Source organism: Oncorhynchus tshawytscha, linkage group LG08, assembly GCF_018296145.1.
Source record: "Oncorhynchus tshawytscha isolate Ot180627B linkage group LG08, Otsh_v2.0, whole genome shotgun sequence".
NCBI classification, from domain to species: domain Eukaryota; kingdom Metazoa; phylum Chordata; class Actinopteri; order Salmoniformes; family Salmonidae; genus Oncorhynchus; species Oncorhynchus tshawytscha.
The window spans coordinates 14,818,619-14,846,048 of record NC_056436.1 but is presented as its reverse complement, the minus strand read 5'-3'; the positions used below and the strand labels follow the sequence as shown (position 1 = coordinate 14,846,048).

The 27,430-nt window shown below is 45.1% G+C and overlaps 1 protein-coding gene across 10 annotated transcripts in view; it reads right to left on the bottom strand.

Annotated features, from left to right (window-relative positions):
- The window catches only part of gphna (gephyrin a), a 134,229-nt gene extending 107,250 nt beyond the window's left edge, over nucleotides 1-26,979 (bottom strand). For 2 of the 10 annotated variants that reach the window (XM_042325270.1, XM_042325271.1), the window contains exon 1: nucleotides 26,869-26,979. In XM_042325270.1, the coding sequence (XP_042181204.1) occupies nucleotides 26,869-26,932 (64 nt within the window). In that variant the 5' untranslated portion in view covers nucleotides 26,933-26,979. The remainder of the gene's footprint in view (nucleotides 1-26,868) is intronic. The other 8 variants (XM_042325273.1, XM_042325272.1, XM_042325275.1 and 5 more) reach the window with 5 other exon arrangements.
- Between the last annotated feature and the right edge of the window lie 451 nt (nucleotides 26,980-27,430).

Below are 27,430 nucleotides of genomic sequence, written 5' to 3'. Positions count from 1 at the left end.
ACCCCCATCCCCAGTGCCTGGCCACACCCCCATCCCCAGTGCCTGGCCACACCCCGGCTCCAACCTAAGTCTATGTAAACTAGTTTTAATGGCTCCAACCTAAGTGTATGTAAACTAGTTTTAATGGCTCTAACCTAAGTGTATGTAAACTTCAGACTTCCAACTGTATGCAGACAGGATTAAAAGTATGTTAACATTATAATATTCTGATAGCCAACTTTCTAGCTCCGCCCACAACTTCTGGACTTTGTAGAATTCCCAGAAAGCATGGATTATTGAATCATTATAATTTTTACACTTGAGACATGACTGCCGTTGTGCTGTCGAATGTGAATTTTGACACTTGTATAATCAATGAATCAAATTGATTTATAAAGGCCTTTTTACAAAGTGCTATACAGAAACCCAGCCTAAAACCCCAAACAGCAAGCAATGCAGAAGCACAGTGGTTAGGAAAAACTATACTTGAGTTTATATGGATTAAGCACACATTTGTAATTTTCGTTAGTTATGCTTCAACTTTCCCTCCATTCTAACATCAGTTCTTTTAAAGTCGTTGTTCCAATAGTTTATATAATTTTCTAAGAGATTGTCAGTTGGATATTCTCTCTACAAGGTTTTCTATATCTTACCCATCCATATGAACATTATTTTCTGACCCAAATATGATTCCCTCAAGGTTGCTCTGATGTCCAGGAGATTTCAAATCCACATTTGGTGATATGTAACTTTTAAGTTGCATGTATTTGAAACTATTTTGAAACTAGTCTTTAAATTATGTCATGGAAATAAATGTATTTCCTGTTACTAAGTCAATTTCAGTTGCTTTACCTTTAGTTTTCCATGTGGCCCAATGTGTCTGTGAATTTAAATTGGGAACAGATATTTAACAGAGATGTTATCATCATTCTGTTACCAAAGTTTGCATCTGCAGTTCTTCCAGTAAATGTCGTTTTGTAAAATGTTCAGTGTAAATTGTTAAAAGTAGTCCCTGTGCATAGAGTCGTATGGTTTGTTAAACTTTGAAATCAATTATTTTTGTTTGGCATGCATTTTAAAACTGAGTTAAAGCATAATTCCGTTTCAATGGAATATCCCACACACATTACTTACAGAAAGAATAGAGTAAAGAGAGGGATAAGAACAAAACAGCTCCAGCCTTAACCCAAACCTCTAGCTCCAGCCTTAACCCAAACCTCTAGCTCCAGCCTTAACCCAAACCTCTAGCTCCAGCCTTAACCCAAACCTCTAGCTCCAGCCTTAACCCAAACCTCTAGCTCCAGCCTTAACCCAAACCTCTAGCTCCAGCCTTAACCCAAACCTCTAGCTCCAGCCTTAACCCAAACCTCTAGCTCCAGCCTTAACCCAAACCTCTAGCTCCAGCCTTAACCCAAACCTCTACCCCAGCCTTAACCCAAACCTCAGCCCCAGCTTTAACCCAAACCTCTACCTCAGCCCCAGCCTTAACCCAAACCTCTACCTCAGCCCCAGCCTTAACCCAAACCTCTACCTCAGCCCCAGCCTTAACCCAAACCTCTACCTCAGCCCCAGCCTTAACCCAAACCTCTACCTCAGCCCCAGACTTAACCCAAACCTCTACCTCAGCCCCAGCCTTAGTCCAAAACTCAGCCCCAGCCCTATACCCCAGCCCCAGTCTCAATCCCTGCCCAGGTCCAGCCCTATACCCTAGCCCCAGTCTCAATCTCAACCCCAGTCTCAATCACAGCCCCAGTCTCAATCACAGCCCTATACCCCAGCCCCAGTCTCAATCCCAGCCCTATATCCCAGCCCCAGTCTCAATCCCAGCCCTATACCCCAGCCCCAGTCTCAATCGCAGCCCGTCTCAATCCCAGCCCATTCTCAATCCCAGCCCTATACCCCAGCCCCAGTCTCAATCCCATTACTATACCCCAGCCCCAGTATCAATCCCAGCCCCAGTATCAATCCCAGCCCTATACCCTAGACCCAGTCTCAATCCCAGCCCCAGTTTCAATCACAGCCCTATACCCCAGCCCTATACCCCAGCCCCAGTCTCAATCCCATTACTATACCCCAGCCCCAGTCTCAATGCCAGCCCTATACCCCAGTCTCAATCCCATTACTATACCCCCCAGCCCCAGTCTCAATCCCAGTCCGTCTCAATCCCAGCCCTATACCCCAGCCCCAGTCTCAATCCCAGCCCTATACCCCAGCCCCAGTCTCAATCCCAGCCCTATAACCCAGCCCCAGTCTCAATCCCAGCCCTATAACCCAGCCCCCAGTCTCAATCCCAGCCCCAGTCTCAATCCCAGCCCGTCTCAATCCCAGCCCCAGCCCGTCTCAATCCCAGCCCCAGTCTCAATCCCAGCCCTATACTCCAGCCCCAGTCTCAATCCCAGCCCTATAACCCAGCCCCAGTCTCAATCCCAGCCCTATACCCCAGCCCCAGTCTCAATCCCAGCCATTGTCTCAATCCCAGCCCCAGTCTCAATCCCAGCCCTTGTCTCAATCCCAACCCCAGTCTCAATCCCAGCCCTATAACCCAGCCCCAGTCTCAATCCCAGCCCTATACCCCAGCCCCAGGCCCATACCCCAGCCCCATGCACAGGCCCAGGCCGGTTCTTCATTCATTTGAAGTGGGAGGATCAAAACGAGGTGATAGTTATATAACAAGACACAGAGGATAATTCTCTCTCTAGTCTCTACCTGCTAGGAAATACAAGCTGGCTGGGGGATAACATAATACTATTAGAAAGAGAGAATGAGAGAGTGAGGAAGGGGGAGGGAAAGAGAGATTAGACCAACCTCTGGAATATCCACTACCCTGCAATGCAGCTGTTCCCCCACTCTCTTTACATCTCTCTCTCTCTATGTGTGTGTTTTCCCACCCTCCATCTCAGTGACTCTCATTCTGACCTGAGTATAACCACCACAGCCAGGACAGCCATACCATATATTAAACATCACTGAATTATCTTGGCAAATGAGAAATGCTAACTAAAAGGGATATAAACATGTGTCCAACATTTGAGAGAAATAAGCTTTTTGTGTGTATGGAACATTTCTGGAATCTTTTATTTCAGCTCATGAAACATGGGACCAACACCTTACATGTTGCGTTTATATATTTGTTCAGTATAATATTATCTCCTGCAGAACAAAGCAGTTCTTGCAGTGAAATGATAAACCAAATGTACATGTTTAAATCGGGAACAGGAGAGGAGAAATATGATTTATTTATTTCAGCATCTTGATAGAATGAATGAGCAGTTAGGGACTGTCTGTAAAGGTGCTATCTTTATCAGCATAATAAAAGCTGATATTATTTCAACCACATAACATATGTATTTAAGCCAAAGTGAAATGCTATCAGAAATATGTTGGGCTGTTTTCACAGCTTTTAATTCCCTTAAAACCGGTCAAACTGATATAATATGGACATTTTGCATGGAAAATCTGTCCCATTTAAAAAATATATAATTGCATTTTCTCCCTGGTCCCTAAACATCTTCCCTGTGCGAGAGAAGCAGAGATGAAAGATAACTCTACCGATGTCAACTACATTGAAGCATTCATTTTACTGACTTATGTTATGACATTTTCTGGTGAGCAAGGGTTTATTTATTCTTCCAGGTCAACAAGTAATGTAGCTAGGCTAATTTATAAACAAGTTGACTAACAAATAGCCTAGCAAAATGTCCGAAATTAGAAGCAGGAACACATCTATATGGAACAAAAATATAAAAACGCAACATGTAATGAGTTGCACTGCATGAAGCAAATGGTGCTCACACCAGATACAGACTGGTTATCTGATCCACACCTCTACCTTTTTTAAAGGTATCCGTGACCAACAGAAGCATATCTGTATTCCCAGTCATGTGACATCCATAGATTAGGGCCTAATGCATTTATTTAAATTGACAGATTTTCTTAAATGTAACTCAGTACAATCTTTGAAATTGTTGCATGTTGCATTTATATTTTTTGTTCAGTGTAAATTTGGTTAAAAAAAAGAATATCCTGTACCCCCCGTAAAACAAAAAAAATGTATGGCGCATCTGACTGTACAGCACATTAACTATAATAGTGGATTAGGGTTGGGTGCAGGCATTAGATTCTCAATTTGTCACATATAGGTCGGACAGTTGCAGATGGGTTATTAGCAATTATGGGCAGGTGCGGGTGAACAAACAGCTGACCCGTGCATTACACACACACACACACACACACACACACACACACACACACACACACACACACACACACACACACACACACACACCATAGATACATTCTACACTACTGATGACAGAGAGGGAGAAAGCTAGAGAGATGTTTTATTGTAGACAGAGATGGTTAAAAAGAGAGAGAGAAAGAGCGAAAGCGCAATCACCTGGAGTTTCTTCATTTTAATTAGTTTGAAATAATTACATTATGCAGCAGCAGAGTCCTGGGGTTGCATCCCAAATGGTAACCTATCCTCTATATAGTGCACTACTTTTGACCAGAGTCTTATGGGCCTGGGGCAAAAGCAGTGCACTACATAGGGAATAGGGTGCTATTGGGACATAGAAAAGAGTCCTGGAGTCTTGCAGTAACAGCTCTATGTAAAGGGCATCTCCTCCTTTATTGATGTTTTATAAATATTGAATAGATGCTTCTTACTAATAAAACAGCTCAATGCAGAATTTTAGGGAAAAAAATGAGGTTTTACAGGAAAAGAAAATTGCAGAGATTAATACGTTTTTCCTTGAAACTACTGTGCTGATCCATCCTCGACTGACTCAATCCTACCTTAACCCTCTTTTCCATCCCTCTATCTGATCATCCCTCTCTGATCATCCCTTCTTTCCCCCATCAACCTGCTCTGGGTAGAAATACAGCAAAACTGGTGAAAGAAAAGAGGAAGGGAAAAATGGAAAGAAAGGGACATTGTAAGGAGGGATGGAGTGAGTAAGAGATGGGCGAGGAGAGGACATGAGAACACAAAGGATGTAAAGATGAAAGGATGGACAAAGAGGAGAGGAGATGAATGATGAGGAGGGCCAAAACATACATCTTAGATTGACAGGTCTAGTCAGAGCGAGGGAGAGGAGAGCAGAGCAGAGCAGAGCAGAGTGAGCGGGATGATGAGAGGAGAGAACAGGATGATAATGTGGGAAGGAGAGGAGAGGGCAGGATGATAATGAGGAAAGGAGAGAACAGGATGATAATGAGGGGATGAGAGGAAAGGAAAGGATGATAATGAGGGAAGGAGAGGAATGGGCAGGATGATAATGAGAGCAGGATGATAATGAGGGGAGGAGAGGGCAGGATGATAATGAGGGCAGGATGATAATGAGGGAAGGAGAGGGCAGGATGATAATGAGGGAAGGATGATAATGAGGGGAAGAGAGGGTAGGATGATAATTAGGAAAGGATGATAATGAGGGGAAGAGAGGGTAGGATGATAATTAGGAAAGGAGAGGAAAGGATGATAATAAGGGGAAGAGAGGGTAGGATGATAATTAGGAAAGGATGATAATGAGGGAAGGAGAGGAAAGGGAAGGATGATAATGAGGGAAGGAGAGGAAAGGGAAGGATGATAATGGAGGGAAGCAACAGAGAGATTTAGATTTATAGAGGGGAGTGTCGCGAGTCCTGCCACTGGCTGCCTGCTCCCGTGAATGAAAACACACACAAACAAACAAAAACACACACTTCCATTCCCCTGTGGTGAGAACGCATAGTAATTACCTAAAAGCCTTCACACTGATAACCTCCGTCATTGGCTGAGCCTACTGGACACACACCTACTGTGGACAAGGGTGGCATGTCATTACCATAACCCTGCTCCATCAGATCAACACTATAACACTACAGTTTCAGCAAGCACTATACATGATGACAGATGCGGTGAGGGCAATCCAACTCGGCCAAATCAATGGAATTGACACGAAAAAGTGTGGGGGAAAGAGCCATTGGGGAAAGAACCCAAATCTCCTCATTGCCTCCCATCAAAATTATCCTAGATTTAGGCTATTGTTTATGCATGTGTATTTCACACCACGTTGAGATAAAAATCGGAGTACAATGCTTGTATGGATGTCAACCCCAGAACATGCTCATGTCATCTTAGCCAATCAACTGCATTACAGTTAAAAATGGCTTTGACTACCACCACTGATTTCTGCATGCCAGCTATGCTAACGAACGGGAGTTAGCATTTAGCAGTCACTTCTTCTAAACCTGAAAAGGGACAACTTCTAAATGTTACGCAGCAAAAACTGCCAAATATATCAACATCGGACATAAGTTACCACATTGTGGGCCTGGTACAATACGTAAATCATGAAGGATTTTGGGGAATATCCACTTTGATTGGTGCACATTCAACAAATCTGACCTAACTAGTCAATGGAACGGTCTGCGTTCCAATGACCCCTTTACCACTAATGTACTAGTGCATAGGATATGCACACTGGAGCTGGCTTCCTGGACCCAGATTCTCCTTTCGAAGTGCTTGTAACCACCTAGAGTTGATCAAAGTTACATAACAAACAATGTCAACTGATATCTCTAGATTTAACTTTTTTGCATTGGATACGGCTCAGTCTACCGCAACCAGTGTCGCACGTCTGCTTGTGAGCTAGAGCGGCATTTGTCAGACCGTGATACATCCCAAGAATTGGTCTTCTCACGAAAACGTCTTTAGCAAACCAGTCTATGGAAAGGGGAGACTCTCACAATGGTGTTCTCTGTTTTGTTCTACATCCTCCAAAAGTGTCAGGGGACTCGTCTGAAGTCAATATCGTCAATGTGCCAACTTCTGTTTGTAGCGTCCGAACCGTTTGGGCTACAAACTAATGTGACTAACCCCACTGTGGAAAGGGGACATTCTCACGAACACGATGGTTTTCTCCGTTTTGCACTACGAGCCCCACAAGTGTTGCGGGACCAGTACCGGTTTCAAAAACTGTACGAAGTATGAAGGGTGTTTTGTGCCTACCCCCCAAAAAAGGGATTAAAACCTCTTTAGGATAGGGGACGGCTGCATCCACTTGGGCAAAAAACAGGGAAAATGCAGCGAGGCACATTTTTTTTAAATGATATAAAAGTCAAACATTCATTAAATCACACATGTAAGATACTAAATTAAAGCTACACTCGTTGTGAATTCAGCCAACATGTCAGATTTTAAAAAGGCTTTTCAGCGAAAGCATAAGATGCTATTATCTGATGACAGCACAATAGTAAACAAAGAGAGTAGCATATTTCAACCCTGCAGGCGCTACACAAAACGCAGAAATAAAATAAAACATGCATTACATTTGACAAACTTCTTTTGTTGGGACTCTAATATGTCCCATAAACATCACAATTGGTACTTTTGTTCGATTAATTCCGTCCATATATATCCAAATGTCCATTTATTTGACGCGTTTGACCCAGAAAAAAAAGCTTCCAAAAAACGCAACTTCACTACAAAATATTTCAAAAGTTGCCTATAAACTTTGCCAAAATATTTCAAACTACTTTTGTAATACAACTTTAGGTATTTTTAAACATTAATAATCAATCAAATTGTAGACGGGTCTATATGTGTTCAATACAGGACAACAAACCATGCTACTTTTCACGTCTTGCGCACTCTCAACAGTGTTACCCAGTTCCTAGATGGCCTACTTCTTCATTGCACAAATGCATAACCTCAACCAAATTCCAAAGACTGGAGACATCCAGTGGAAGCGGTAGGATCTGACAACAGGTTCCTAAGAAATATAATTTGCCAATGAGAACTCAGTCAACAGACAGAGACCAAAAGAATTATAATTCTGAACGGTTAGTCCTCGGGGTTTTGACTGCTACATAAGTTCTGTTATACTCACAGACATGATTCAAACAGTTTTAGAAACTTCAGAGTGTTTTCTATCCAAATCTACTATTAATATGCATATCTTATGTTCCAAATTCTATATTTTAAAATATTTTTTATATGTATTTTTTGATACCTAAGTAAAACAAATTCAAAACCACATAGCTAAATTATACATACTATGACCATCTTAAAACATTTTTTTTTTTTTTTTTTACTTATAACCCCCCCCACCCCCATGTCTTACATGCTGACCACACCGCTCGAGTCGCGTGCGAGAGCTTTGCAAAATACATTTAAACATACGTTATTCAATTATTGCACCCATGCTGCTCGCTCGCGCCAACGAGCATCTGCGTTGCCAAGCACTAAAATAGAAGTCAGTTCTATTTGTGACGCTGAATGCGGTGCGGTGCAAGTCCTGCCTCTCCCATCTCCTCATTGGTTTATAAAAGCAGATACCCACGTGCCATCTCCTGATTGGTTATACCCACGTGGGTGATTGAAAGATAAACTGAGTTTGGTCGGTCGTCGTGTTAACTATGATGGCGGCAGGTAGCCTAGTGGTTAGAGCGTTGGACTAGTAACCGAAAGGTTGAAAGATCGAATCCCCGAGGTGACAAGGTAAAAATCTGTCGTTCTGCCCCTGAACAAGGCAGTTAAACCCACTGTTCCTAGGCCGTCACTGACAATAAGAATTTGTTCTTAACTGACTTGCCAAGTTAAAAAGGTAAAAAAAAACTGATGCCAATTGTCATATAAAGTCCAAAGAATAAAAATCCTGGAAGGAGGAGAGATGACTAGAAACGATTTGGTTGACCATTTTATGTGTGGTTTAATTAAATCGGAGTAGAGGACTTTGTGCATTTCAGGTAAAATAACTCAATGTTTATATCCCAGGACAAAATTAGCTAGCAACAGCAAGCTAGCTAGCTAATTTGCCATAAATGTTTAATGCTTTTTGACCTGTCCCCAAATTAATATAATTGTTTCAAAGTTTTTGATATTTCAACCTGCGTGTCGTGATCGTGTTTGGTGTGGGGGGACAAAATCAATTTGCGCAAGATGGCACACAGCGGGTTGGGTACGATGTTAGACTCCAGAGATTAAGTCCAGGAAGAGGAAGACACACTGAATGTCACCAGGGCCCCAGAGTGGCTCAGCGGCCTAAGGCACCGCATCTCAGTGCAAGAGGTGTCACTACATACAGCCTGGATTCGAACCAAGATGTATCACAACAGATCATGATTGGGAGTTCCATACGGCGGTGCAAAATTGGCCCAGCGTCGTCCGGGTTTGGCCGGTGTGGACCGTCATTGTAAATTTAAAAAAATTCTTCACTGACTTGCCTAGTTAAATAAATGTTAGGTTTTTAAAAAAATAAATAAAAAAGTATGAATCCCCTATGATGCCTACTATGGTCAGGATAAATGTGTCAGTGCTTTTACCCTGCTGAGGTAGACCGGCTGTAGATGTGCTTAATTAACAGGCTCACAACCACTCTGTCACTGCTGCTTACTGTCTCTCAGTAAACAGGATGTAATTCCCATTGCATGTCATTCCCGTAACTCTGCGGCACTAAAGACTAAACAGGCTAAGAGACTAGACTTGTCACTGCCACATCACATATCTCCATACATTAATTGGCTGCCTGGCAGCCCTGCAGATAGCAAAAGGCCAAGGGATACATTACAGTAACTACAGCACTAAACAGGCTGACAGCATGTCATTCCAGTAGCCCTGCCGTACTAAACCTGTCTCATACCTCCTATAGGCTATACTGTATGTGCTGACATGCAGATGGCAAAATGCCAAGGGATGCATACTATAATGTAATCTCTATTCAACATAATCTGATCATCTCATCCATAGAAGGGGCTGAAAGTACAGATGTGTCCCAAATGGCACTCCTATTCTCTTCATATACACAAGCAGGGAACACGGTACCATTTGGGACGAAAGCCTATGTATGTCAGTCTGTTACTATAGAAATGTCATGTGTCCCTGCTGATTGCATGAGTGAATGATTGTGAATAAAAGAGTAGACATTATGAGCTATCTCTGTGTATTTGAGTGAGTGCAATTGTGTGTGCACTAAGACCACACTCAACAAGCTGTATAGGGCTATAAGAAAACAAGAAACCACACTCAACAAGCTGTATAGGGCTATAAGAAAACAAGAAAATGCTCATCTAGGAGATAAGAGTTCCTAGTGGTCAGTGATTTTAATGCAGGGAAACTGAAATCCATTTGACCTAATTGATAGCAACATGTCACCTATGTAACTGGAGGCTAAAACACTCTAGATCCCCATTACTCCACAGAGAGACGCATACAAAGATCTCCCTCGCCCTCCATTTGCAAATCTGACCATAACGTCATCCTCCTGATTCCTGCTTATAAGCAAAAACTCTTACAGGAAGTACCAGTGACACGCTCAATACGGAAGTAGTCTGATGAAGCGGATGCTAAGCTACAGGACTGTTTCACAGCACAACAGGTGTGGACTAATAGTGAAATACTTCCTCACAGGCACTTCCCAACAATGCAGAGAAAGAAAAGAGAAATAATAGAAGTAAAACAAGTAATAAAAGTAACAAAAGATAGACAATGAGTAATGATAACTTCACTATATACAAGGGGTGTGGGTACTTTAGATAACCTGTCAAGCAGAGAGAGCTTGCATCTCCCAAACAGCTGGTGTGTGGAGCGAAAACCGACAGCGGTAGGAGAGATGTTCCAAGTTATGATATCTACTAGAAAATGCTAAGGCAAGAATGGGTATGAAAACCAGGAATTCAACAAATTCAAAGTCTTGGTTGAATATTTGCCATGCGGAATTGAGTCATCATTGAATAGCCTCCCTTAAAAATCAGACATTTCCTCTAGGCTCTTAAGTCCTTGAAAAGTTATTGAAGTTATGATGGCCGATTAAGATGTTCTACTGCTCCAATATAATTATTGTGTGATATCATTTCTGACCAGTTTTAATGAGAGATGTCGTCGCTGTCATTTGTTTCCCGCCATTTCAATTGAAGGGGGTTGAATGTTCGCTTCAACTTTCTATTCCATACAAAGCATTCCGATTACAAAGCATTCCGATTACAAAGCATTCCGATTACAAAGCAAACACGGTTATTGGTCATTTTCTCGTTTTAAAACATGAGACATTAACTCTTTAACATCTGACCAGCTACCTGATGGACAGACTTCATTAGTGTGTTTCAGTTAGGCGCATGCTGTCAATTTAGTCAGGTAACGCCCACATTATTCTGACATACAGTGCCTTCAGAAAGTATTCAGACCCCTTCACTTTTTCCACATTTTGTTACGTTACAGCCTTATTCTAATATTGATTTTTTTTAAATCCCCTCAATCTACACACAATACCCCATAATGACATCACAATACCCCATAACGACAAAGCAAAAACAGGTTAAGAATGTTTTGCTAATCTATCAAATAAAATAAACTGAAATATAACATTTACATAAGTATTCAAACCCTTTACTGAGTACTTTGTTGAAGCACCTTTGGCAGCAATTACAGCATTGAGTCTTCTTGGGAATGACATTACAAGCTTGGCACACCTGTTGAGTTTCTCCCACTCAAGCTGTGTCAGGGTAGATGGGGAGCGTTGCTGCACAGCTATATTTAAAGTCCAGGTTCTAGCTGGGCCACTCAAGGACATTCAGAGACTTGTCCTAAAGCCACTCTTGCATTGTCATGGCTGTGTGCTTAGGGTCATGTCCTGTTGGAAGGTGAACCTTTGCCCCAGTCTGAGGTCCTGAGTGCTCTGGAGCAGGTTTTCATCAGAGATCTCTCTGTACTTTGCTCAGTTCATTTTTGCCTCGATTCTGACTAGTCTCCCAGTCACTGTCGCTGAAAAACATCCCCACAGCATGATGCTGCCACCACCATGCTTCACCGAAGGGATGGTGCCAGGTTTCCTCCAGACATGAGGCTTGGCATTCAGGCCAAAGAGTTCAATCTTGGTTTCATCAGACCAGACAATCTTGTTTCTCGTGGTCTGAGTCTTTAGGTGCCTTTTGGCCTACTCCAAGCAAGCTGTCATGTGCATTTTACTGAGGAGTGGCTTTCGTCTGGCATAAAGACCTGATTGGTGGATTGCTGCAGAGATGGTTGCCCTTCTAGAAGTTTCTCCCATCTCCACAGAGGAACTCTAGAGCTCTGTCAGAGAGACCATTGGGTTCTTGGTCACCTCCCTGACCAAGGCCCTTCTACCCAGATTGCTCAGTTTTGACGGGAAGCCAGCTCTAGGAAGGATGAGTCTTGGTGGTTCCAGACTTCTTCCATTTAAGAATGATGGAAGCCACTGTGTTCTTGGGGATCTTTAATGCTGCGGAAATGTTTTGGTACCCTTCCCCAGAGCTGTGCCTGGACACAATCCTGTCTCGGAGCTGTGCCTGGACACAATCCTGTCTCGGAGCTGTGCCTGGACACAATCCTGTCTCGGAGCTGTGCCTGGACACAATCCTGTCTCGGAGCTGTGCCTGGACACAATCCTGTCTCGGAGCTGTGCCTGGACACAATCCTGTCTCGGAGCTGTGCCTGGACACAATCCTGTCTCGGAGCTCTATAGACAATTCCTTCGACCTCATGGCTTGTTTTTAGCTCTGACATGCACTGTCAAATGTGGGACCTTATATAGACAGGTGTGAGCCATCCAAATCATGTCCAATCAATTTAAATTTACCACATTTACCAACTTTGCAAACATTTCTAAAAACCTGTTTTCACTTTGTCATTTATGACAAAGTCAATTATTAACTTTGTCATTAATTAGTGTGACCAAATCATGTGCTGGTGCCACCAACTGAAAAAGTGTAGAACTCTACAGGGTCTCGGCAGCATCAAGTCAGAAGGAAACATACTCTCCACACGGTCCAGTGTTCAGCTCAGTGCTCAACTCCTGAATGTCATCGACTCTCACCACATTAGTCATGTTGAATGAAAAACTCATTATATACAGTACAGCTAAAGCATATCTGACTGACTGTGACCTCGTCCTACTTCCCCCATCCATCCATAACGGTTTAGTAATAATCATAAACAGGGGTATTACTAAGCTCTGTGTGTGTGTGTGTGTGTGTGTGTGTGTGTGTGTGTGTGTGTGTGTGTGTGTGTGTGTGTGTGTGGTGTGTGTGTGTGTTAAAGCAGAGGAAAGCAGCAGCAGAAAACAGAAGAATTCTTCTTTCTTTGCTTCAATCATCATCACACACACACACTTCCTGTATGGAGAGAAGTCCGCTCATTGGGTTGGAGGATATAGATTAAGGCTGGCTGAGGATTTTGACCCCGATACTCTTTTTGTTGTTTCTCTCCTCACTGTGTGTGTGTATGTGTGTGTGTGTGTGTATGTGTGTGTGTGTAACCTATGTGTCGATGGGCAACCGGAGGGTGCATGTGACGCATGTAGTACAGTAGTGCCAAGGTAGAGGTTAGTTGCTTGCCTGCTTACCACATGCTTGCATACTCTTGCTTACAGCTCGCTGCCACCGTCTAGCCCTTGTGGTGAATTGGGGAGCAGCTTCATGTACAAGTCTCCCCTTGCCGGTACAAACCCTCTCCATAACCAAGACTCCTGTCGGGCCTCCTCGCAGCAGCACACGTTAACTGGTTGTCTTGAAACCCCAGGCTCACCCGGCAGGGGATCTTAGAGCAGCAGTGGGCCCCAGAGATGTGTCTGTACGGAAGGGGATCTTAGAGCAGCAGTGGGCCCCAGAGATGTGTCTGTACGGAAGGGGATCTTAGAGCAGCAGTGGGCCCCAGAGATGCGTCTGTACAGGTTCACCTCTGTGGGACACTCCTGGCAGCCATCAGCCACTCATCTTGTGTGTTAGTCTGGTACGACAAAGGCTAGGGATCTTGAGAGAAAAGCAGTGGGCCCCAGACATGTGTCTGTAAAGACTGGGGTTCTTAGGAGCCTCCTGCAGTGGAAGATACTGGGTTTCTGTACTGGAATTTCAACCTTCCTGTGAAGTAGTGCTGTTGGGGATTGGCAGCCATCAGCAGAACTTTAAATCTTGTGTTTGTCAGGTATCCACAAAGGACCTCACGGGGAACACCCTGGGAAATTATGGTCGCCAGCAGGCACAGGGCTATTTATTACGCCAGCAGACTGGGGTTCAGGAAGCCTCCAGCAGTGGAAGATACTGGGTTTCCCCCCTTGCACAGGGCATTATTGTCGCCAGCAGGCACAGGGCTTTATTGTCCCAGCAGGCACAGGGCTGTTTATTAGGTCGCCAGCAGGCAGCAGGGCTTTTATTAGGTTCCCAGCAGGCACAGGGCTATTATGACCTCAGCAGGCACAGGGCTATTATGGTCGCCAGCAGGCACAGGGCTATTATTGTCGCCAGCAGGCACAGGGCTATTATTGTCGCCAGCAGGCACAGGGCTATTAGGGTCGCCAGCAGGCACAGGGCTATTAGGGTCGCCAGCAGGCACAGGGCTATTATGGTCGCCAGCAGGCACAGGGCTATTATGGTCGCCAGCAGGCACAGGGCTATTATGGTCGCCAGCAGGCACAGGGCTATTAGGGTCGCCAGCGGGCACAGGGCTATTATGGTCGCCAGCAGTTGGGACTTGAGTGGCAGCTGCTCTCTGCAAACCCGTGTGACTGAACAGTTATCTACCCAGCCTCACCGAAACACCTGTCGGCATAAGTGAAAGACTCATGTCTCTCCGTATCCTCCTAGCCAAGATACGTTATGCTGCTCTTCTCAACGTTACCATCTGAAAATGAGGCAAAGCACTGCTTCTATCAGAATTCTGACACCATCACAAAATGACTGGACACAAAGCGCACAGGACAGCCCCACATCTGCTACCCTCAGCAAGCAAAAGCATGCATCGTGCAAGGAAGTGCAAACAACCTTGTATACTCTGCAGAACGAATGGTGGATGAATAAGGCACAGGAAATACAAATTGAAAAACGACATGCACAATTTCCACAACTCAACTAAAGCTATCTATGGCCCTAAAAGTCGATCCATCACCCCCATGAAAACAGCTGATGGCACTGACAACATCCCAACAGAGATACTTAAGAAGGTAGGTTACTTCAGCAAAAGAACGCTTCAACAGTACATCACTGAGGTTTGGGACTGGGAGATCGTCCCCCAACAGTGGCGGGATGCAAACATTGTCACCATCTATAAGAACAAGGGTGACAAGTCCATCTGCAGCAACAGCCGAGGGATATCCACTCTGGCTGTTGCCGGCAAGGTCCAGGCCCATGTGATGCTACACAGGCTGGTAAATAACATCACAGAGGAACTGCTGCCAGAATCCAAATGCGGCTTCAGAAAGAACAGGAGTACAGTCGACATGATATTCACAGCACGGCAACTCCAGAAGAAGTACGGTGAACAACAACAGGACCTTTCCAAGGCCTTCGACACAGAGCAGGGAACTACTATGGGGCATTCTACTCAAATGTGTCTGTCCAGACAATTTTGTTAACATCCTTAGCCGGTTCCATGATGGGATGATGGCTTGGGTGGCCATAGAAGGGTATGAGTCAATTCCCTTTGGAGTAAGCATCAGTGTGATGCAGGGGTGTGTGCTGGCACCTGTAATCTAACATCTTCCTCTTATTTGTCACCCAACTTCCCCACAAGGAGCATGAGGAAAGCAACGGGGTTGCGATGGACTTCAGGCTGGATGGTTAACCTACTCAACAACAGGAGGCTCCAAGCAATCACCAAGGTTTTGACAGAGCGGGTTCTTGAGCTGCAGTATGCTGATGACTGCGCTCGTGGCCTACACTCCGGAAGACCTTCAGTCTGTCCTTGTAGCGGCTGTGATGGTCTATAGCAGCATGGGACTGTCTATCAACACCACCAAGACAGAGGTGGTTTGACAGAGATGGATTGCCAATGGAGATCCAGCCCTCCACCCACCACGCCTGTCTTCCCCATTGAACACAAATTACAGGCAATAGTCTTGTCCTTCAAATACCTGGGAAGCATCCTCTCGGAGGACTGCAGCATCGTCCTCAAAAATCAAATTAGGATCAAGCATCAGCTGCCTTTGGGAAACTCAGACGCAGGGTCTTCCAAAACAGGGATCGCCACCTCCACACCAACGTCTCCGTCTATCAAGCCATCTGCATCACACTTCTTTACAGCTGCGAAGCCTGGGTCACTTAGAAAGCTACGTGACTGACTGCTAACTACACCACAGAGGAGTGGACCTCCAGGGTAACAGAAAGCTACATGACTGTTCACTACACCGCAGAGGAGTGGACCTCCAGGGTAACAGAAAGCTACGTGACTGTTCACTGAGGAGTGGACCTCCAGGGTAACAGAAAGCTACATGACTGACTGCTCACTACACCACAGAGGAGTGGACCTCCAGGGTAACAGAAAGCTACGTGACTGTGACTGTTCACTACACCACAGAGGAGTGGACCTCCAGGGTAACAGAAAGCTACATGACTGTTCACTACACCACAGAGGAGTGGACCTCCAGGGTAACAGAAAGCTATGTGACTGTTCACTACACCACAGAGGAGTGGACCTCCAGGGTAACAGAAAGCTATGTGACTGTTCACTACACCACAGAGGAGTGGACCTCCAGGGTAACAGAAAGCTACATGACTGTTCACTACACCACAGAGGAGTGGACCTCCAGGGTAACAGAAAGCTACGTGACTGTTCACTACACCACAGAGGAGTGGACCTCCAGGGTAACAGAAAGCTACGTGACTGTTCACTACACCGCAGAGGAGTGGACCTCCAGGGTAACAGAAAGCTACGTGACTGTTCACTACACCACAGAGGAGTGGACCTCCAGGGTAACAGAAAGCTACGTGACTGTTCACTACACCACAGAGGAGTGGACCTCCAGGGTAACAGAAAGCTACGTGACTGTGACTGCTCACTACACCACAGAGGAGTGGACCTCCAGGGTAACAGAAAGCTACGTGACTGTTCACTACACCACAGAGGAGTGGACCTCCAGGGTAACAGAAACTACACCACAGCTCCAGGGTAACAGTGACTGTTCACTACACCACAGAGGAGTGGACCTCCAGGGTAACAGAAAGCTACGTGACTGTTCACTACACCACAGAGGAGTGGACCTCCAGGGTAACAGAAAGCTACGTGACTGTTCACTACACCACAGAGGAGTGGACCTCCAGGGTAACAGAAAGCTACGTGACTGTTCACTACACCGCAGAGGAGTGGACCTCCAGGGTAACAGAAAGCTACGTGACTGTTCACTACACCACAGAGGAGTGGACCTCCAGGGTAACAGAAAGCTACGTGACTGTGACTGCTCACTACACCACAGAGGAGTGGACCTCCAGGGTAACAGAAAGCTACGTGACTGTTCACTACACCACAGAGGAGTGGACCGCCAGGGTAACAGAAAGCTACGTGACTGTTCACTACACCACAGAGGAGTGGACCTCCAGGGTAACAGAAAGCTATGTGACTGTTCACTACACCACAGAGGAGTGGACCTCCAGGGTAACAGAAAGCTACGTGACTGACTGCTAACTACACCACAGAGGAGTGGACCTCCAGGGTAACAGAAAGCTATGTGACTGTTCACTACACCACAGAGGAGTGGACCTCCAGGGTAACAGAAAGCTACATGACTGTTCACTACACCACAGAGGAGTGGACCTCCAGGGTAACAGAAAGCTACGTGACTGTTCACTACACCACAGAGGAGTGGACCGCCAGGGTAACAGAAAGCTACGTGACTGTGACTGTTCACTACACCACAGAGGAGTGGACCTCCAGGGTAACAGAAAGCTACGTGACTGACTGCTAACTACACCACAGAGGAGTGGACCGCCAGACTGTGACTGCTCACTACACCACAGAGGAGTGGACCTCCAGGGTAACAGAAAGCTACGTGACTGTGACTGTTCACTACACCACAGAGGAGTGGACCTCCAGGGTAACAGAAAGCTACGTGACTGTTCACTACACCACAGAGGAGTGGACCTCCAGGGTAACAGAAAGCTACATGACTGTTCACTACACCACAGAGGAGTGGACCTCCAGGGTAACAGAAAGCTACATGACTGTTCACTACACCACAGAGGAGTGGACCTCCAGGGTAACAGAAAGCTACGTGACTGACTGCTCACTACACCACAGAGGAGTGGACATCCAGGGTAACAGAAAGCTACATGACTGTGACTGCTCACTACTCCACAGAGGAGTGGGAGATGTGAAGTCCGGTGCTACAGACACACCCCCTCTATGAGAGTAACACGGGCACAACTCTGGCGCAGGTACTGCTGGGATCAGTAGCAGAGTGGAAGCTAGAGAGGCCCAATAACCATATCCCAATCACCACAGATAATGCCAAGAACCAAGTAAATGCAGTGATAGAGGCTGGACTGGGGCCACAGGTAGCTTGCTTTGCACTTGTGATCAATTTAGGATCCCAAGAGGGAATCTCAGGTAACCAGATGGACCGTCTCCTTGGGAGGATCAGGAAGGTGGTTTCCTTTTTCCACCGAAGAACAACAGCCACTCATGTGCTTAAGACCAAGCAGGAAATGTTACAGCTACCGACCCACGTCACAACAACATGGAACTTCACTTTGACATGTTGGAGCTCTATCTTGAGCAGCAGACAGCTGTACACTCTGCACTGACAGACAAGACCCTGAAAAAACATAAAGACATCGTCACCTTGTCTGTTGATGACGTGAAAGTGGCAGAGGAGGTGCTCCAGGTGATCAAACCCCACAAAACAGTTACAAACCTACTGAGCACTGAAAGGGCATCGTCTGTGTCCATGATCCTACCTCCGAAAACAAGGATTCTGCAATCCATGGCCCCAAGTGAGGAAGACAGCACCATCACTAGAGATGTCAAGGCTGCCATTAGAGAGGACCTGAACCCCAGATACCCCCCTAATGTACAGGACTACCTTCATAGATCTATTGCACTGGATCCAAGGTTCAAGTCCCTGCCTGTTCGAGTCCCTGCCTGTTCGAGTCCCTGCCTGTTCGAGTCCCTGCACTACGCCGGAGGACAAACAGTGATGTCACCACTGAGATTCTGGCCACTGAAGAGGTAAAAAAAAATGATAAGTCAATAACTTCAATAATAAATATAGTGCAGTCTAATGTTAATCTATGCATACAGTCCTCCCGACTGTATGTAATGAAACCTAAGATTACCTGGGGTACGAATGTAAGAAATAACACGTACAAAAACAAAATACTGCATAGTTTCCTAGGAACGCGAAGCGAGGCGGCCATCTCTGTCGGCGCCGGAAGTAGAAACATGACCGAATACAAACAATGTAGCTATTCCCTCCGCAAGGCAATCAAACAAGCTAAATGTCAGTATAGAGACAAAATAGAGTCGCAATTAAACGGCTCAGACACAAGAGGTATGTGGCAGGGTCTACAGTCAATCACGGATTACAAAAATAAAACCAGCCCCGTCGCGGTCCAGGATGTCTTGCTAAATAACTTTTTTTGCTTTCTGAGGACAATACAGTGACACGGCCCGCTAACAAAACCTGCGGGTTCTCCTTCACTGCAGCCGACATGAGTAAAACATTTAAACGTGTTAACCCTCGCAAGGCTGCAGGCCCAGAAGGCATCCCCAGCAGTGTCCTCAGAGCATGCGCAGACCAGCTGGCTGGTGTGTTTATGGACATATTCAATCAATCCTTATCCCAGTCTGCTGTTCCAACATGCTTCAAGAGGGCGACCATTGTTCCTGTTCCCAAGAAAGCTAAGGTAACGGAGCTAAACGGCTACCGCCCCGTAGCACTCACTTCTGTCATCATGAAGTGCTTTGAGAGACTAGTCAAGGACCATATCACCTCCAGCATACCTGACACCCTAGACCCACTCCAATTTGCTTACCGCCCCAATAGGTCCACTGTTACGGATACAAGTATCCTGTGTGTGTTTCTTTTCTCTCCTTCTCCCCTCACAGGTGAACATCATCACTCCCCAGTCAGTCAACAATCAATCATCAATCAGAATACACACCTCCTCCTGTTTCCTACCCTATCACAGTTCCTTTCCCTTGGTTTAAAAACCCCATCAGTTGTTTGCTCTAGAGCTCAATCTCTCTGTAAATGCCATGTATGTAGATCTCTGTGTTTCACTCTCTCTTTGTGTCTTAACCTCTCTTTTGTTTGAGCACCTCCAAATCACTTTGTCATCTCCTGTGAGTATTGTTTTTGGTTATGGTGTTTGTGTTTGATTGCTGGTGGGAAAAGGGGAAACCAAGACAAGTCGCCCATAGGCATACACTACCCGTAGGTAGACTTTGTTAAAAACATTAGTTAGAACTGGGCGGACCACCCACTGTATTTTTGGTTAGTTAGTTAGCTGTTAAATTAGGCTAGTCTAGCTTAGGGGTGTTTTGGATGCTTATTGTTTCTTTCCTTGGGTCCAGCTCAGCCCCTTTTCCTGCTCCCCCCATTACTGTGTGTTTTACAATAAACCCTGAGTTTGACGGTATAATTTCAGTTGTCGTGGTTATTTCGTTCACACTTTTACTTTGTCACAATTATAATTTGCATGAGTTATGTTACGGGTCTCATTACCATCCCCCCTAGACTGTCGGGCCAAAAGGGATTCGTAACATCCACAGATGACGCAATCGCAACCACACTGTCCTAACCCATCTGGAAGACTAGTCAAGGACCATATCACCTCCAGCATACCTGACACCCTAGACCCACTCCAATTTGCTTACCGCCCCAATAGGTCCACAGATGACGCAATCGCAACCACACTGCCCTAACCCATCTGGAAGACCTATGTGAGAATGCTGTTCATCGACTACAGCTCAGCATTTAACACCATAGTACCCTCCAAACTCATCATCAAGCTCGAGACCCTGGGTCACGACCCCGCCCTGTGCAACTGGGTACTGGACATCCTGATGGGCCGCCCCCAGGTGGTGAGGGCATGTAACAACATCTCCACCCCGCTGATCCTCAACACTGGGGCCCCACAAGGGTGCGTTCTGATCCCTCTCCTGTACTCCCTGTTCACCCACGACTGCGTGGCCACGCACGCCTCCAACTCAATCATCAAGTTTGCGGACGACACTACAGTGGTAGGCTTGATTACCAACAACGACGAGACTGCCTACAGGGAGGAGGTGAGGGCCCTCGGAGTGTGGTGTCAGGAAAATAACCTCACACTCAACGTCAACAAAACAAAGGAGATGATCGTGGACTTCAGGAAACAGCAGAGGGAGCACCCCCCTATCCACATCGATGGGACAGTAGTGGAGAGGGTAGTAAGTTAAGTTCCTCGGTGCACACATCACGGACAAACTGAATTGGTCCACCCACACAGACAGCGTTGTGAAGAAGGCACAGCAGCCCCTCTTCAACCTCTGGAGGCTGAAGAAATTCAGCTTGTCACCAAAAGCACTCAAACTTCTACAGATGCACAATCGAGAGCATCCTGCAGAGCTGTTTCACCGCCTGTTACGACAACTGCTCCGCCCACAACCGTAAGGCTCTCCAGAGGGTAGAGAGGTCTGCACAACGCATCACCGAGGGCAAACTACCTGCCCTCCAGGACACCTACACCACCCGATGTCACAGGAAGGCCAAAAAGATCATCAAGGACAACAACCACCCGAGCCACTGCCTATTCACCCCGCGATTATCCAGAAGGCGAGGTCAGTACAGGTGCATCAAAGCAGGGAAAGAGAGACTGAAAAACAGCTTCTATCTCAAGGCCATCAGACTGTTAAACACCCATCACTAACATTGAGTGGCTGCTGCCAACATACTGACTCAAATCTCTTGCCACTTTAATAATTCAAAATTGGATGTAATAAATGTATCACTTGTCACTTGTCAATACCACTTTATATAATGTTTACATATCCTATATTACTCATCTCATATGTATATACTGTACTCTATACCATCTACTGCATCTTGCCTATGCCGCACAGCCATTGCTCATCCATATATTTTTATGTACATATTCATTCCTTTACACTTGTGTAAGGTACTTGTTGTGAAATTGTTAGACTACTTGTTAGATATTACTGCATGGTTGGAACTAGAAGCACAAGCATTTCGCTACACTCGCATTAACATGTGCTAACCATGTGTATGTGACCAATCAAATTTGATTTACATATAAAGTGGGTAAAACAGTATGTAAACATTATTAAAGTGACCAGTGTTCAATGACTATGGGGCATAAGATGGAATTAGCTGTCTGCCTTCCTTCACTGAAAGCCAGGACTTATAGGTGTTACAGATACAATATCTGATCACAGATCAGCCAACAAAAGGCTTTAGAGAGGTTATACACAATAATTACAGATCTGTGGAGTGTTGAATATCCAAACAGACAAGATGCCACACACGTGTCACTATCAACACATCCTCTCACCTCAACACGTCCTCTCACCTCATCAACTCTTCGAAGGGGGAGACACCCTGGACGCAAACTGTTACAGACCTATATCCATCCTGCCCTGCCTATCTAAGGTCTTCGAAAGCCAAGTCAACAAACAGGTCACTGAACATCTCGAATCCCACCGTACCTTCTCCGCTGTGCAATCTGGTTTCCGAGCCGGTCACGGGTGCACCTCAGCCACGCTCAAGGTACTAAACGATATCATAACCGCCATCAATAAAAGACAGTACTGTGCAGCAGTCTTCATCGACCTTGCCAAGGCTTTCGACTCTGTCAATCACCATATTCTTATCGGCAGACTCAGTAGCCTCGGTTTTTCTGATGACTGCCTTGCCTGGTTCACCAACTACTTTGCAGACAGAGTTCAGTGTGTCAAATCGGAGGGCATGCTGTCCGGTCCTCTGGCAGTCTCTATGGGGGTGCCACAGGGTTCAATTCTCGGGCCGACTCTTTTCTCTGTATACATCAATGATGTCGCTCTTGCTGCTGGTGAGTCTCTGATCCACCTCTACGCAGACGACACCATTCTGTATACTTCTGGCCAGTCCTTGGACACTGTGCTATCTAACCTCCAAACGAGCTTCAATGCCATACAACACTCCTTCCGTGGCCTCCAACTGCTCTTAAACGCTAGTAAAACCAAATGCATGCTTTTCAACCATTCGCTGCCTGCACCCACACGCCCGACTAGCATCACCACCCTGGATGGTTCCGACCTTGCATATGTGTACATCTATAAGTACCTAGGTGTCTGGCTAGACTGTAAACTCTCCTTCCAGACTCATATCAAACATCTCCAATCTAAAATCAAATCTAGAATCGTCTTTTTATTCCGCAACAAAGCCTCCTTCACTCACGGCGCCAAACTTACCCTAGTAAAACTGACTATCTTACCGATCCTCGACTTCGGCGATGTCATCTACAAAATAGCTTACAATACTCTACTCAGCAAACTGGATGCAGTTTATCACAGTGCCATCCGTTTTGTTACTAAAGCACCTTATACCACCCACCACTGCGACCTGTATGCTCTAGTCGACTGGCCCTCGCTACATATTCGTCACCAGACCCACTGGCTCCAGGTCATCTACAAGTCCATGTTAGGTAAAGCTCCGCCTTATCTCAGTAGTTCACTGGTCACGATGGCAACACCCACCCGTAGCACGCGCTCCAGCAGGTGTATCTCACTGATCATCCCTAAAGCCAACACCTCATTTGGCCGCCTTTCGTTCCAGTTCTCTGCTGCCTGTGACTGGAACGAATTGCAAAAAAAAAATCTAAAAAAATAAAAAAATAAAAATCGCTGAAGTTGGAGACTTATCTCCCTCACCAACTTCAAACATCTGCTATCTGAGCAGCTAACCGATCGCTGCAGCTGTACATAGTCTATCGGTAAATAGCCCACCCAATTTTACCTACCTCATCCCCATACTGTTTTTATTTATTTACTTTTCTGCTCTTTTGCACACCAATATCCCTACCTGTACATGACCATCTGATCATTTATCACTCCAGTGTTAATCTGCAAAATTGTAATTATTCGGCTACCTCCTCATGCCTTTTGCACACAATGTATATAGACTTTTTTTCCTACTGTGTTATTGACTTGTTAATTGTTTACGCCATGTGTAACTCTGTGTTGTCTGTTCACACTGCTATGCTTCATCTTGGCCAGGTCGCAGTTGCAAATGAGAACTTGTTCTCAACTAGCCTACCTGGTTAAATGAAGGTGAAATTAAATTTAAATTTAAAAAAAAATTAAAAAACACGTCCTCTCACCCCATCAACACGTCCTCTCACCTTATCAACACGTCCTCTCACCTTATCAACACGTCCTCTCACCTTATCAACACGTTCAAACTTCTTTCATTGCTGGCAGACAGACTTGAGTTGGTTGTTCAAGGTCATTTGTCTGAAAAGTCTCAAACTAATAGTCTTTGTAAAAGGTTGAACGCAGACAAAACTCTTCTGCTACTTACACACATAGGAGATATGGTAGATATCAACATGCAACTGAGGCTGTTATGCAAAGGCAGGCGGGGGGAGAAAAAGCGGAGACTGAGCACGTAGCATAGCATCAGGTTGTGATCAGTGCTTTGAACAGCAAAGAGACAGGGGCTGTCAGGCAGACGGTCTACTCTACTCATCCTGGAAGAATCTTTGATGCCAAACGCAGCTCCTTCAGATGGAACGTTAAGACCCAGAAGACTTTTTGAAAGGTTTTTATTTTCTGTTTCTCATGCCAAGTTGTTTTTTTATTTTGTTTATTAATGATAATACCGCCACAAAATTCTAAATAACTCAGACACACTGCATTTTCACTCGCTGGACTATAGGAGGCTAAACATAAAATATGACAGACAGATCGGTTGGACAGGACAGACAGATCGGGTGATGCTCAGATTATAAGGACAGACAGACCGTCGAACAGATAGCAGACTGATCAGCTGGATCGACAGACAGCACAATTTCTTAGGCTCCTACTAAAGTCCCATCACATACTGCATATCCCTGACCAACACAAATGAAGCACACCACTCACCTTAAACACACACACACACCTGCAAGGACAATTAGCATAGCTGCCACCACACACACACACACACACACACACACACACACACACACACACACCTGACAAGGCCCATTATCATAGCTGCCAGCCACTAGACACACAGCAGGTTTTGGTTTCACTACACCACAGGAGCTGTCTCTGGCACAGTTAAACACAGAGATACTGTACTGTCAGGCTGGTAGGATATATGGTGCTTTCACCTGCCCAATACACACAGACAGGCCCAATAACACACACTCTGTAATAATAAATCATAGTCATAGTAAATTCTTATTTTAAAACCCAGGACTACTGTATGTCTAATTGAGAACATACAGTAGACAGACTATACTAATACAGTAACATCAGAAGCCCCGGCCACACACACAGTTCTGACAGGCTCAGTTTGCCTGTTCTAGAAATGGGTAAGAAAATGTATAGTCTGCCACTGAACCCTTCCATTGGCATTTCCCAGTGAGAGGATTCACAGAGGGAATCCTGAGATCTATGTTTGAGGAAAGACCATACGGAGAGCAGACAGGACCGATGGCATTTAATGTTGGGAGAAAACAGCCCTTTTAGCTAAGAGCTAGTGTTCACCTCTTCAAGTAGGCTTGTAGACACGATCACTGTCATTCACATTAGGCATCAACAGTAAAATACTGACGTACTAGTCAAATTAGTAGCCTATATTAGTATTTTCTATTTGCATACAAAATCCACAATCTTAACAGCTCATAATAACTGCAAGACTCATTGGACTGTCTGAAGGTCAAAGGTGAAACCAATGTATTTCAGTCTCTCTGAAAGATGTCATAAATAAAGCTGAAGAACTCTTTCCACTGAAGGTAGAAAGAGTACCTATGCCTAATGATGAACGCCGCTAAAAGAGCGGTAGCGGTACATGTCATTTGGGAAAACCCCTACGCCCCACCCATCGTATCACAATCAAAAAAATCCTTAGATATTTATTGAATAAACCGCTGCCCTGATACGCTCCATTTCAGCACCACAATTCAATGGACAGCGCCTAACCTGAATCTTGGGGGCGGGGTGGGGTACTCGTGTGTGATAGCAATCTGACTACCGCGGAGGACTATAGTTAAGAACGTGTGTGTGTGTGTCACGAAGCATGACAGGCACGTTACTTTTGTGCACAGAGGCAGTGGAATGCCAATGTTGTCCAACGGAGTCATCTTTGACCTATTATTCTTGCCATATAAAAAGGGTCCGGTGAGTGGGACAGGGATAGAAAGCTCAGTAGCCAGAGTCTTGCCTTTGGATTTTTAAAAAGCGATTATACTCCACGGCTGGCTATAGGGACTACAGCTGCACCAAAATACAGCTCCATTTTGTCATGCATCCAAATTAAATCTATTTCAACAGTCATCTGTATTGTTTGGTGCGGCTATATATAACTAGCGATCCGAATGAAAATGACACGCTCGAGAACAAATTACGTCGCAACCTTCCCACACTAAAACTGATGCAATCTATCGGAAATATTTGCTTATTTTCCATATGAATAGCAATACTAACTTGGCAAACACCACATAATTCGGTAACAGTATATCTTAGCAACCATGCTTAAAATATGCCTATGTAAGAATTCATTCTCATATATGCAGATCTCAAATTCGAGTCCGTGACACTGGCATAACCTGGCTCGTGCTGCTCTGCTTTGCCAGGCTAGTTGCTTTTACCTTGCGTACAATACATGAATTATTCAAATCACTAAACAGTTTTCACCTTCATGGATATATCGTGTTTCTTGCGTATGAAAACCACTGAAAGGATGCACAATTTAGAATATATACAGAGACAAACCTTTGTAAATCACCAGCGATACAGAAGTCAAGAACACGGTCAAGCAGTGAGTGGCAGCAAGTTAACCGTTTGACAGGCTCGAGAAGCCGATACAAGATAGCCACAGCTCAGCTAGCTAGCTGGCCACAACCCGGTGGAGAACAAGACAGCAAAGACAATCATATACAATTGACACACAAGGGTAGCCGGAGGTGGCAACAAACGTTTTAGACAGATTTGGAAATTACCCGTTAGAATTCCAACTCGTATTTGGTGGTCGTGGTTGGTTAAAATCATCCCTTCCGACGCCATGTTTACCACCGCTCTCGCCAGTACTGAGGATCCAGAGATAATCAATGGCAGAGCGCATCGAACGAGGGGGAGGCGGATGGAGGAATATCAGAGAGGAAAAGGCAAAGCGAGAGGATTTACTCCACCCAAAATCTGTCCTCGTGAGATAAGCCTTTTTTTGTATGGAGGTCTATGAGAGTGTCGAATTACGAAAGACTTATTTGATCGAATAGATGTTTTGTAATGTTTAGCCTGTTGCAAATGTACTGACATAAGTGGATGCACGTGGCATTCCGGCAACTTTAAGTTTGCCTGTTGTCTGCCCTCACGTTGGCTAGAACTGTCCCACCTGATCTCGCCTGTCTTCCATCGTTGAAGACAATATTTCCATTGTTAGAGGGGTTACTCGAATATCTTGTCAATATAAGATATACTTTTTGGGAACATAATGGGAGCTAGGCTAGAGAAGCCGAGCTCAGATCATGCAGAAGGACGATGTTCATAGACACATTTATATTT